The sequence below is a fragment of the Cygnus olor genome, chromosome 3 (genome assembly GCF_009769625.2).
Source record: "Cygnus olor isolate bCygOlo1 chromosome 3, bCygOlo1.pri.v2, whole genome shotgun sequence".
NCBI lineage: Eukaryota > Metazoa > Chordata > Aves > Anseriformes > Anatidae > Cygnus > Cygnus olor.
The window spans coordinates 78,070,610-78,084,082 of NC_049171.1; the positions used below are offsets into that span (position 1 = coordinate 78,070,610).

Here is a 13,473-nt window from a genome sequence, read left to right on the forward strand (position 1 = left end):
CTACAGAAAGTCTCAGCAAAATAAATAAAATTAAATTTGGACACTAAAAAATTACTTACGATCATTACTGTAGTCATCTACCAGTATGATTTCCTTAATTAGATGTGACGGGCTTTTTTTAAGGACACTGAAACAATGACAAAAGCATTCAATACAAAGTAGTTTTCATTTCCCATGATAATGTCATAAAAAACATAGCTTTATTATAAGCCATAGTTCAATCTGGCCGAGGGTCTCATCTTCAACAACAGCTATTGGCTTATTAAGTAAAGAGTTTGAGAAAAAAAAGGCACATGTAGAATTGTTCTCACCCCCAATAGGAATTCCAGCTTCCAGAAATCAGTGGATTAGACAACTTGGAAAACGGAAGCTTTACAGGTATCTTTAGATCAAATAGTCCCTGAGAATTTCTTCCTCAAGTTTTTCTTGAAACTATCTATACAGCCAACCTCCAAACATCATCTTGTAATTAGTTCCACACTTTCATGTATTTGTAGTTAAGGGGAACATTTCTTGTTTAATTTCAGAATGTAAGAAATGGAGTCATCAACAAAATTAAGTCTCAGCTTTCCCCTCTGTAAATAGTACAGAAAAGTATACTGGATTGTTATATCCCTTCTTTATCATAAGGTAGTATCTCACACAAACTTCTTTTAGGGAAAATCAAAGTCTCTCTTAGGTAATACCTGACGACAGTTCGAAGCAAAGCAGATCTTGCTTCATTATGAAAGGTGATCACCACACTAGTGGCTGGCAAATCTATCCGCCATTGTTTCCGCTGACACCTGAAAGACATAATACCCTGTCATTTGAATGTAGTATTTACATTCCAGTCTTAGCAGACATCCTTCGTGAGAAAGCAGCTATCTACTAAACTAGTGTACACTCTCCATCTACCTCGGAAGTATCTTGTTTTCAGATCAACTCCTCTTCTGCCACTTTTGCTAGTTGTCTTTGTACACAACAGACCCAGTGAGTGCCAGATCTGGGTACGCTGACAAAAAAAGTCACTGTACAATTGCTGCAGTACACTGAGTACCTTTCATGCAACTGAGTATGAAACCAGAACACTGTTTCACATTATGACCACTTAATAAATCTAAGTAAATAAGCACATTAAAGGAACACGCAAGGGTTACTAGGCTACCGTACGTGTCTCCTTTAGAACAGCACTCAGCCACTTCACCCTTCATTTTCAAAGCTATTGTAGCATCCTTGTCTTGCTCATAGAAGTAACCATAGAAAAATGTTTTTAAGATTCCAACATTCAAAATTTGAAGAATAAAGCTAACAGTGACAATATTCAGCCAACTAAATGCAGAATGAAAACCTTACAAACCCTGAAGATGAAATAGTCCATCTATGCCAAGTCGTTTTTCAAGACCTCTATTAGCTCTTCATATCAAATTGTAGAATTCCGAAAAACTGCTTCTAAACAGCCTAGACAGTCTCAGCAATTAAGAAGTACTATTATATAGCTATTTTAAAGTAAAATAGGCTTTTAGACACATCAGTACAATTAATAAAAGTTGCTTAAATAGAAATATTTACTCATTTTTCTTCAATAAAACCTTGCAGCAGCTCTAAAGGAAATAATTTTAACAGTTGCCTTCAATTTTACTGAAAATAACGTGCCACCAAGTGTCACATGTGCTCAGATCTGGAATATATTCTTCTTTACATGGCTATTAACTCTTGCTCTTCCCATTACACAGTTTCCACACAAACGTTTCACACAAGTTCTTCAGCTTCTGCAGTGATTATCCTTGCCAAAATAGCTATCAGCCACCCTCTCCCAGTTTTGTGTCACCTGAAAACTTGCTGAGGTTGTACTTTGCCCTCTCATCTGGGTCATTAATGGAGATATTAAGCAGTAGTGGACCTAGTAGTGACTCCTGCTCCATATGTTGCTCATGCTCGGAAGTAGCTTCTATACTGCTTAGTCCACACTGCGTGTTCAGTGATGCTACAAAACCACAGTAACATGCAGCAGGATTCTATGTTCTCCCAGAACCAGGTAAGATAAACAGTGTGGCTGGGAAAAGAGAAGAAACTATCCTTTTGTTTACATAAATGTGGTCTATTAGATGCAATACCATATTTAATAACTATCTGCCTTGTTCCTACAGCAAGAGGAAAACAGGTGAATCCTGGAACTCAAGTAGAAGAATGCGTCTCATCACTGAGCAGTTAATCCAGCATCTTTCCCAACCACACAATGATTCGATCCCCAGTATGAACTTTGATGCCATTAACTCAGGCCAATTTATATACTTGAAAAAACATCACAGCCACATGACCTTGAAGTAATCATTGTGGTGTTGATTATATGCTATTACTCTGTCCATGTTTCCCTTAAAAATGGGAAGAGGGTTCAGCAATCAGCCCAGCTTACTAGGAAAGACCTGCAAGTCAACTTCATGTAAAGAACTACACAACGTGTCTCCAGAGACTAGCAAGTACAGAAATAATGTCAGAGCTGTGCTGATTGAGGTGTCAATCACCAGAGTGAAGTTAAGATAAAACATGCTACAAATGTAGAAGCCACAAAAAACCATCAGGTAAACAAGAATAAAGAGACTGAAATGCAACACCAGCTTGGATACAAGATACACACTGACTGAAGTCATGGAAACAAAAACTTGAACAAGATCTATTGTTCTTACCCTGCTGTTTAAGGATCACATCATAGTTTGCTGTTCCTGTCATTCTGAAAGCTAGAGAACTCCTGCATTAGGAAAATCACCTGCTGCTCAAAAGCCATAAACAAAAACTAATCCAAGACAAACATGGCTCAGTCTGACACTTACTGATCATGCCTTGTATCAGGAATGTTTCTGTCCATTCGAAGTTTGTCGCTTTCTACCTGATTGAACTTGTTGCGGGCATATGGATCCTGACCAGATCGCACCATAGTAGCGCTAACATAAGCATCTTGATCAAAATCTTGCCACCGAACTTTTCCTACAATAGAAAAACACAAAAATATCCAAGTCAATCTTGGCAATTTAAAAGGCAAATTCAGCGATCCATTTTGTTTGATTTTGCAACAAAATAATTAAGCCCCAATAGTATTTAACAGCATAGCATCACACTCACTTTTGCATATTAGATTTCTATAATTACCTACAAATTAATGCAATTGAACCACTTTACATCTTAGTTTACACTAGTCACCAGACCATGCTTTATCTTATTTACTGGTTGCTGTTTTTTGCCCCAACTACCATGATTTCCATTAAAAAACGTTCCACATATCCATATGCTTTAAGATGGTAGACCTCTTTAAAGATCTAGATTTCAAAGACATTACAATTCAGTTTACTACTGTTGCATTTCATAAATAAAAATACAGACATAACCAAACTATTTGAGGACCAAGCCTTTCAGAAGTACAAGATAGCATTTTTCTTAAAAACTAGCATTTCATGTAGGCAGAACACTAGATCGCTCTCCAGTATGAGTTACATGACATAACTGCAACTTTCTTTATACTCAAAAAAGGATTCACAGATTAATTCTTCTTTAACAAAGAGTGTGTTATTATATAACTGGTTGTGGTACTTGGATTTGTATACTAAAAATTGAAAGGCAGATTTAACATCAATCCCCTAGAAATAAAGTTTCAGAATATTTACCATCTTCTTCAGCTTTAAAATAGTTCGATATCAAATGTATTTAAACTATTATTTCTTACCTCCGATTGAACATTTCCTTTTTTTGTATATTGACAGCCAAACTGATGTTACCTACTGTCAATTTACACCAAAGGTAAAAAAAAAAAAGGAGCTTGAATTCTAATACAGTGCAAACACTTCTTACATAGATGCACACAATGATCTCCTGTGAGCATGTTGTGCATAAAAAAAGATACAAAGCAAAAGCTGTCTTTTGGGGTTAGTATTTATTACAGATGAAAGGGGTCATTGTTTTCACAGGTAACACACAAAGTTTTTGAGGTACTTCAAGTTCAGTAGGTGGCAGATTGCAGAGATGTCACTCCTTTCAAGCTCAGCTTTTAAACAAGTAGTACAGTTCAGGCATATCCTGAAGTACACTGATAATGCATAGACAGAATACCATTGCAACAGCTGTGAGAGTCAGAGGTTGCTCAGGTGTTTCAAGGTTTGCCTTTGTTCTTTCTCTCAACTTGTGAATAATGGAAACTAAGGTAGATAAGGTAGACCTCGTTCAAAGCTTTCCACCATAAACTGTGCTCTACCTATCGTATGTTAACTTCTGCTAGAAGGTTCTGATATTGAAAGAACCCTTTTCCTTCATTTAGTACAGTAATCATCTGTTGTTTACTTAGACAAATACCACCAAGCTGATTAAAAATGCTCTATAGTTTCAGGACCACCTGAGGAGCTAATCGACAATAGCAACATGAACACAAGGTGTGATTTGGTTATCAGATAGTAGCAGAAGGTTGTAACACAAAGAAATCACTGCTTTTCTGGTCTACAAAGATTTAATGCATTACTATATTTTACAATATATTTATTATAATCTATACTTGAAGTGCTTTTATGTACATTTAGATAGGAGCTTTCGAAAAGCACTCCAAGCATTCAAAGGACTCTAATACAACGTTGAATGCTTCTCTGGGGTACACTCATAGGATCCTATTTAATTTCTTCTGGGGAGTTAGCTGGCTCTGTAGTTTCCTGAAATTCAGCAACTTTGCCAGGTGAAATGAATATGCAAAAATATAAATGTTATTTGAAACCTAAATTAAGCAGGTTGGTAACTTCAAACTCAAGCATGTTTTTTGTTTTTTGTTAAGGCAACCTATACTGACACCTAACATGACAATAAATCAAGAGTAAGGGAACTGCAGGGTTTGTCACCAACATCAAATAGAACCAAAAACCACTGCAATGGCTAAGAAACTGGAAGCAGGGGATGCTACTACACTGCACTACTACAGCACTAAACTCATTTTTGGCAAGTGTTTATTTTACAGATGCAGAGGTTAGATGTTCTTCAGTGTTTGTTGTTGTTGTTAATTAGGTTTGATTGTTCTGAGGTGGATGAGCTGAGCAGAGCCAAGATAAAAAAAAATAAGTGAAACCCAGCAAAGCTGCTTCTTTTTGTCCACAGACAGAAGCAGGTATTTCTCAAATCTAAAGTCTTGGAGAAGGCAATCAATGAAAATAATGCAATTCTCTGCAATTATTTTTAATAAGCTGGTTGGTTTTAAACATGAAGCACTTTTTTTTTTTGCACTCTAACTGTAATTAGCTGCAATTAAAAGAAAATAGTACTAGTTTTGTGGATTTTATTGTATTATTTCCATCCAAGTAGAACTTGATAAAAATCATTAAAGATGTATCACCTATTATTCCCTAGGACTTTAAAATCAGCAAATGCAAAGCTAGTGCAGAAAACATATAACAAATTTGAGGAAAAATGAAGGAGACTGTGTCATAGCACTAGATTTACTGAAAAACAGTGCCAGCCCATAGAATATAAAAACAAATGAAATTGGCTTCAGAAGGCAGGAAGGATGCAAAGCTTGGCTCTGGCTCCAGCAGAGGTCCTGTCGACTGTGTGGAATATGAATCAGATCTATTAGGGAAAAGTCAGATAACAGTAAAGCAGGCTGAAGTCAGAAGAGAAAAAAAGCACAACAGAAATCTGCATGAGACCAAGCAGCAGGCACCAAGGAGTAGGACTAGATAGATACAAAATTCCACAAATAGCTTGCGCTCCCTCTCACTGACTCAGAGGAGCTTAAAAGCAGTAGGATACTCAATATAAATATGATTATTTTGACTTTCAGACATTCAGAGATTCCAGATCTTTAACTAAACAGAAGGAGCTGGTTGAATAACTGCTGAAACTCTATTATTACTTGTTCAAGGTTGAAAAACATCCATCTAAAAAGAACTGGCTATATAGTTCTGCTTTAGTTATCCACAGAGACAGTTCAGGGTCAGTCTTTCTTGCTACAAAAGCTGACAATACCATTTTTACAAATCAAGAAATAGAATTTTGCAACATATAAAAAAAATGTCATCAAATGACAAAGGATAGATATACTCTGATGTACAGAAGGTAGAAGAACAGCAGTTAAATCTTTATAGTAAGCCATTTCAAAGATAAAGATAAATAATTCCTTACTTTCTGGAAATTCTGAAAGATACTGGACTGCATAATGGTGAAACCTAAACCACAGGTCTCCTAACCTCAATGGAAAAGAAAGATTTGAACCAAGCCTCTCCAAAAGTTTGTTCATTTTGCCTTAGAACACCCCACAAAATATCTGCAGAAGTATGAAGTTCCATTGCCATATGAATTCAACAGTTTGCCTACGCAAATTGGAAATAATCAAAACAGTGGTTTAAGAGTGCGAAGTTCTGTGTAGCCTTTGATGTTTGCCTAGAGACTCTCATGCTACTTTGCAGTAACGATTCTCTTGCATGTTAAATCAAGTCATAAGAGACTACTGATCAATGGATTAAATGAGAGGAGTCCTGACCTGTTCTACTTTACACTCAATTTTACTTCTAACCTTCCAGCTTCTGATCTCTCTCCCTTTTGACCTATGACACTTCCCACCCTCTTTTAATACTCACGGCTACTTTGGGCAACATAGAAAGTCTTTGAAGACACGTGTAAGGCTTTGGTTCTGAATACATAAATATTGAAGTAGAAATAAAGATACTTCCTTCCAGAAATAACTTTCCTTCTCAGCTGGAAGGTGTGAGATTGGCCAACCTGTAAACCCAGTATTAGGGAAAATATTTAATAAATTTGCAGAGAGTTCTGTTAAGGAAAAAATAGTTGGGATGATCCATCAGAAACCAAGTTACATTAGTCAGGTTTTTTTTTTAATGGATTTATTTCTCAGTTCATACACAGTTGTTTTTTTGTTTTGTTTTTTTGTTTTTTTTTGTTTTGTTTTGTTTTGTTTTTTTTTTGTTTTTTTTTTTTTTACAAAAAGCATACATACATAACCAGAATCTCGCTTCCCCCCAACCCGAAAGCATCTAAGACAAGGTAAGCCAAATGCTACAGGAAAAAAAGGCCATGAAATTTAAACAGCTTATACTGTATCAGAACTTTAAGACTGTAAAACAAAAAACTCATGTTTTTGGGGATGGAAGTTTCAGATGCTTAAAGTAAAGCTTACTTTGGTTAGTTCTTTCCTCAAAATCTCATGCTGTTTCAAATGTTTGGCTTACAAATTTGTTTTCTAGCCCAACATAAGGATTAACTGCAGAAGATTAAAACGTTGTAAAGCCATCTGATCGTAAGTTGCCCTCTCTGTAGGGTAACCTTTTTTGAATGCAGTGTAAAATTTTCAAATCCATTTCAATATTTCTGCACTCCTTCGTATGTCAATTCTAGCCACCCGTTAAATCTCATTGATGTGAAGCAGTTAAGCTGCAAAAAGTTTTATGGGAGCAGTCACACAAAATGAAGATTCCCTAACATTTAACCGTCCCAGCTCATCTCCAAGGCAAGACTCCATTTCATTCAAATAACACAAAAAACACGTTGTTCTGTTTATTTGCCAACATTCAACAAATACTCAGCAAGCATGAGAAAAAATAAGGTACACCATCAGCACACTTAAAAAAAATCAACCTGCCACAAAAGCTAGACAAAGCTACAAAAAAGCCTGAAACTTGGCTGAACCTTCAGTCAGAAGTACAGTTTCAAGGTGACTTGTCTGTTACCTGCCAGCATTCTCCACAGAGAAATGGACTACCTTTGTACCAGAGGCTTTTACAGCAGCTCGAACCTATTGCAAGGCAATATAAACGTACTAGCAAAGAGTAAATTTCTTTCTATGACTTAAAGCCCAAAGGAGCAGTGAGGCAGGCAAGATAAGGAAGCTGAAGCTTTAAGAACAGAGATACATACTGCTAAAGTAATCCTATCATTTCCAAACTACAAAGAATGATTAAAATCAGAAGAACTGCTTAGCTACTTGAAAGTCATAAAGCAATGTTCTGTGCCCATGGACCTTTCATTACAAACTTTACTGCAATACCTGGAGGTAACGTCTCCACACTTTGTGCCTTGTCTTCCCCATCACTGACACGCACATCTTTCCTTTTGGGGTCAACGTCATTTGGGTCCTCCTGAAAAAAAAGCACATACTCTTTAAAATAATATCCTTAGTATAACTTTGTGTTTTCAATGCAAACAGCAATGACAGCCTCTGGATTTTAAGTTTATGATGTGGTTCAACAGAGCTAACTGTGCATTTTGGAAGAGAAAAGACAGTTATTTCCTCTGCTACTTTAAAAATGGTAGAAATGGGCAAAAAGTTTAAGATAGGATTTTGCATTTAATTTATGCAACAATTCTTACTTGAGAAAGCAAAACTAGTATGTAAGAAGGAAATGTACCAGGAAAAATAGAATTTAAAAAGTTTTGATCAGTAATACTCAATTTTTCCCTGCCTTGCTCATTTAAGACCTGAACAAAGCCTTCTTCCAGTAAGGAATAACCCAAGTATGAAAGTTACCTGAAAAAAGTCAGTTTACCTAGCAGTTATAACTAGAGTGGCAGCTTTCTGACTGAATAAAAACCTTCCAAAATATTCGCAAGTCGCTGTTTTCATGTGTTTGTTTCAGTGTAGCTTATTCAAGGCAACTCTGATGGACTTGTTATTCCAGTAATATTGGTAATACCCATTTAGAGAGGGTTGAGAAAAAGCGTTAATAAGTTTCTTCTCTCCTACCCGCTCTCCGAGCTCCAACATTTATTCTCAATCTGTAAGTCTCATTTTCCTTTCAACAGGAAAAAACCCACGCTCTTGTATTCTCATTACCACAAAAATACAAGATGTCAAAGAAATTTGGATTCATATCATACTATGCACTTGGATGAAGTTGAGAAGAGGGTAACTTTTTTAAAAAAAGATAATTAGCAATAGTATGCTGATTTGCACACTACGCTTCGCCAACTGTTTTCAGTGCCAGCAGCTTTTGCTGCTCTTGGACGTGTGTCAAAGGAAATTCTGTTGCCCTTTCTACATCTGCCTTGAAGAAGTCCCAGTTCTAAGATGGTTCCATTTGCACAACCTCTCTAAAGGCAACATCTTCGCTATGAATAGAGTCGTGTAAGAAGATACAATACTATGCCTATGGTAATCAATTAAGTGCACCTAGAAACAGAGCAGAACAGTTTGTAGCCATCTGCCTGAGCCTCCAGAACAAGGTGACGGTACACAAATTGTCTATTGCAAATGGTCTCTGCCACCGCAACTCCTAAGCCATATCCAACAATTCTTTAGAATAACAAGTAGTTGGAACTGGCCAAATTCATGTTGGAGAACATTTAAGCCATAAATTATAGCATTTCCACAGGCACATCTAAATTTTTCCAATGTAAATTCAGCTGAAGTTACCACTTACATTAAGCAGGCACCACTGGATATTTGCGTTTCTGTATTTTAGAAATATGATGCCTTACATTCAAAACTCAATACTGATGTTTTGTTACTGGTCATCATTTTTAGAGAAGCAGCCATATAAACACTAAATTAGTTAAAAATGAAATGCTACCAATGCACATTTTTCATAGAATCATGCATTCAGGATATCAGAGAGGGAATATGCCCAGGTGCTTATACTATATCCCATCATGTAGTCCATGTTTCAGGCCATTGGACCTTGTGGAGGTCAATACATTTGCTTTTTTTTTTCTTTTAATTAAGTTAAGACAATAAGAAAACACATTTCAAGAGAACTATCACAGCATGTTGATGAGGGAAATTATCTTTCTCTGTCCTCTAAGCCCCACCAACACACTGAAAAAAGCTTTCTGTGGTTCTGGAAAGCTGTATTTTACTTGCTATTTGGCTCAGTACATCATTTTAAAGGTAGCAGTGTTATGGAAACACTTAATTCATTAACTGCAAGTATCAACTGCACTTAAAACACTTATCAATACAATAAGGTCAAATTTTGCCAATTTCTACCAAGCTCTTCACTGTCCCAAATTATTGGGAAGCATCCAAAACTATGTAAATTGAAAAATAAATGCAAAACATCCATTAAGCAACCAAAAAAACTGGAGGGATTTTTCCTGAAATTAAAGAAAAGGCACTGAGTGCTTCCTCATTCTCTTTTCTTCCACCCCTACCCACTGTAAGTCTTTAGGGGAAATCTCTGCCTTCCTTGTATGCTTAACATGCCATTAAGCACAATTAGTTATCAATAAGTTAACAATAAGTTTTTTCACCTTGTTTGGTGTTTCCTCCCCCCAGAGTTAAACACAAACTACAAAAGGCAAATGTTAAATTTAGAAAAGCTGAATGCAGTTTTGAATTCTTTTACATCTGAGGCTTCTACGTAACCATTGAGCTACAGTCTGCAGAATTTCTTAGGCGAGACCCATTGCCAACAGAAGTTCCTAACACAGACTGCTGGATCTTCAGCCTCCCTATCGAACGGAACAGGTCCAAGAGAGTATGGGATATTAATCTCTAATCTGTGCCCTAGACTAGGGTTTTGTGGTATTCTTCTTCTCCAAAAGAAATCTATTTTAATGATGCTCTATTACTTTCACCCAGTAAAGCATTTGGAAAGTATATGTAGACATCCAATGTCTTTTAAGGGAAAAGATACCTTATGTCCTTTAGAGAGAACTCAAAATGCACAAAAGGAAAAGAAAGCAGACATTAAAGGCATAGATATAAATACACCAGACCAACCAGTTTCTTTGCTTCTCTAACTGTAAATTGCTTCAGCATGTTAATTTGGTGCAGCACACAAATAAAACATATGGTCAAATGACATTCCTATGTTGTCATCATCACAGGAGTTGCTTTTTCAGCTTGCTTAGAGTGAAACAAAATACCAATTTCTAATGTAATCTTCAGAAGTCACTTGCATTTGATGAGTAATCTTCTTGATAGAAGAAAACAATGCTTGCACTGACAGCATTCATTCATACAAAAAACTAAGCTTAAGGCAAGATTAAAAGCAACTGAAACTGCTCAATGGGACGCACAGTTCTAATTAGGAGTGTGAGAAGGGGATTTAACGAGAAAAAATAGAAAAAAGCTAATACTAAAATATTGCTAATGCTGTTAGCATTTAATACTTAAAAAATACTATTTTCCTGACATACTAAGGAAAAAAGCTGACAACATCAGGCTTTAATCTAATGCCATTTTTGTTTGCTGGAAATACATTTGGACAAGAATTTTGAGCTTATTGGAAAAATAAAGGGGTAGCTATCCAAACAGCATAGATGCTAACCAAACAGATGCATGTGGGGCACCACTACAGTAATATCTTTGTGGTCCTCATTTGTGATGTTACTTTCTCAGGCCAGGACTCACACAGCAACATCAAGATCGGTGCACTCCACTGATACTGCAGGTGTCAGGGATTTGGCATACGTTGGTTTTATACTTCATGTCACAGTTTCCCATTATTCTTGATTCAGGACCAAATGGGCTATGAAAAGAAAAAATTGCAAGCTTTCAACTCCGTTCAGTGGGAGATCTTACCCCGGTATGTGCCAAATAAACCTAACTGAAATCAATTAAATTTTAAATTCAATTACCTAAATACCTTTGTTATTTCGACAGCTCAGAAGTTAACATGATGTACATTTACATTTGCCACTTTTTTAAAACATGCAAGTCATAACGACATTTCATTTTTTTCCCCAGGGAAAATTAAGGTAAATGGACATCTACATTAGCTACCCAAGTCTAACTATTGTTTGTTTTTAAATTAATAACATTTCAGCAAAAAGGACAAGGAAAGCGTTTACTACTCAACATATTGAACAGAACAGCTCAGTAGCTTTAACTACAGAAGACAGATAAAACTGAATAAATTTGGGAGGTTTTTCGTTTGTTTTTTTTTTTTTTTTTAACTCAGTCACTAAAACGCAGCAACTGTTTATTTCAGAAACCATTGTACTCTCTGTATGCCAGAAAAGGTTCACATTAGTTTATACGCCTTGCTATTACCACTTTTCTTTTCCTGCTCAACACATCCACTCCAATAAGACAACCTGGCAGATTGAACTCGAGATTTGAAAAAGGTGAAGTAGAAAATCCCAGTTTCAAGAATCAGAGCTTCAGCTGTTTTAAAGAAACAAGAAAATGCTTCATCAAATGATAAGTTGCACATTTAAGGCTGCATTGAGTGGTGAGGGGAGAGGGAGAATGAGGCAGCTCATACAAACACTAGGCAAGATTCACACTCACTTTTTACAGCATTTCTACACAGCTACAGCAAGACATGATCATATTCAACACAAAATTTAAGACGAGTGCCATTTTAGTTTAGAAAGCTGTAATTATACACAGACATACATTAGTGGATAATTTCACTACCATTACTTAGGCCTTCCAGACTGCTTACCCTTCTGGTTTTGGTATATTTATTTGCATCTAATGCCATATTCCTTAAAACTGTTTTCCTTAAAACTGTTTCAAAGCAATTAGTGTTTTGTCAATTGTTATTTCACTTGGCACAAAAAAAAAAACAAACGTTAAACTCATCCAAGTCTCTAAGTATTACTCCACTGTAAAAAGTACTACTGCTTTTCCTACTTATTCTTACCTTTTTTAAAAGAAATGAAGTTTCACATATCACGGATTTGACATTTAACTGTGAGGAATTAAACCTCATTATAGGAGAGATTTCTATCCTGCACTGACTTCCTGTCACCCAGAGAACCGCGTACCAAGGTGTAACATTGCTAGATATATTAAGATATCACACCCTTTACAAGTGACAGGTCAACACACTTTTCAGCAAAGCTCTTGTGGTTGAAACATCTTAACTGGGAGCCAGGTGTGACCCCAGGAACAGCCTTTTCTACCACTAAGGCCCCACCACAAAACCTCCCCGGTGCAGGAGATGACTGGGGGCTCTGACTACACCTAGCACTACCAGGACAGCTGCTCGCTGCCTCCTCCGTGAGGATGGCAGCAAGCCAGATGAGAACATCTCACGGGCCAACACACAGTGCTACCCCACAGGATAACACCACCTAGCCCTCTGAAACACGTCCAACAGAGAAGACACCAACTCCTATGCTCATCACCATGTAGCTGCACACTGCAACATTGTTCATGCAGAATACAAAGCAGGGAACTAAGCAAAAATAGAAGTTTTACTTGCTTTGGTAGCATATGCTCGGATAAAGTAATTGAGCAGAGTGGTATCATGGGATAAAATACATGCTAGGGCTTAATATCTGTTTTCGTACTTGCTTTTAAGATGTTGGCCAAGGGCCAATTGCAGACAGATTTTCTTCTACTGATAATTTTCTAAAAGGAAGCTGAATACTGGCAGCATCTTCAAAATCATCTGATCCAGCTGGCCTAATACAAGGCTTCTCTGCATCATGTGGCGCACATCAGTCAAATGGGTTGATTTTGGAAGAGATGCTCTTGCTGCAGCAGACACTCCTCGCGGCACTTCATATACTTGTGCTCTGATCATGCACTTGGGGCCAGATACACAGAAGCACTTGGAT

General features: G+C 36.8%; 1 protein-coding gene across 1 annotated transcript in view; it reads right to left on the reverse strand.

The window, feature by feature from the left end:
* The window catches only part of GALNT2 (polypeptide N-acetylgalactosaminyltransferase 2), a 92,963-nt gene that overhangs the window by 34,282 nt on the left and 45,208 nt on the right, over positions 1-13,473 (reverse strand). The window contains exons 2-5 of the mRNA XM_040551920.1: positions 8,006-8,096; positions 2,811-2,964; positions 687-785; positions 60-127 (exon numbers count right to left, since the gene is read on the reverse strand). Coding sequence (XP_040407854.1) covers positions 60-127; positions 687-785; positions 2,811-2,964; positions 8,006-8,096 — 412 coding nt within the window. The remainder of the gene's footprint in view (positions 1-59; positions 128-686; positions 786-2,810; positions 2,965-8,005; positions 8,097-13,473) is intronic.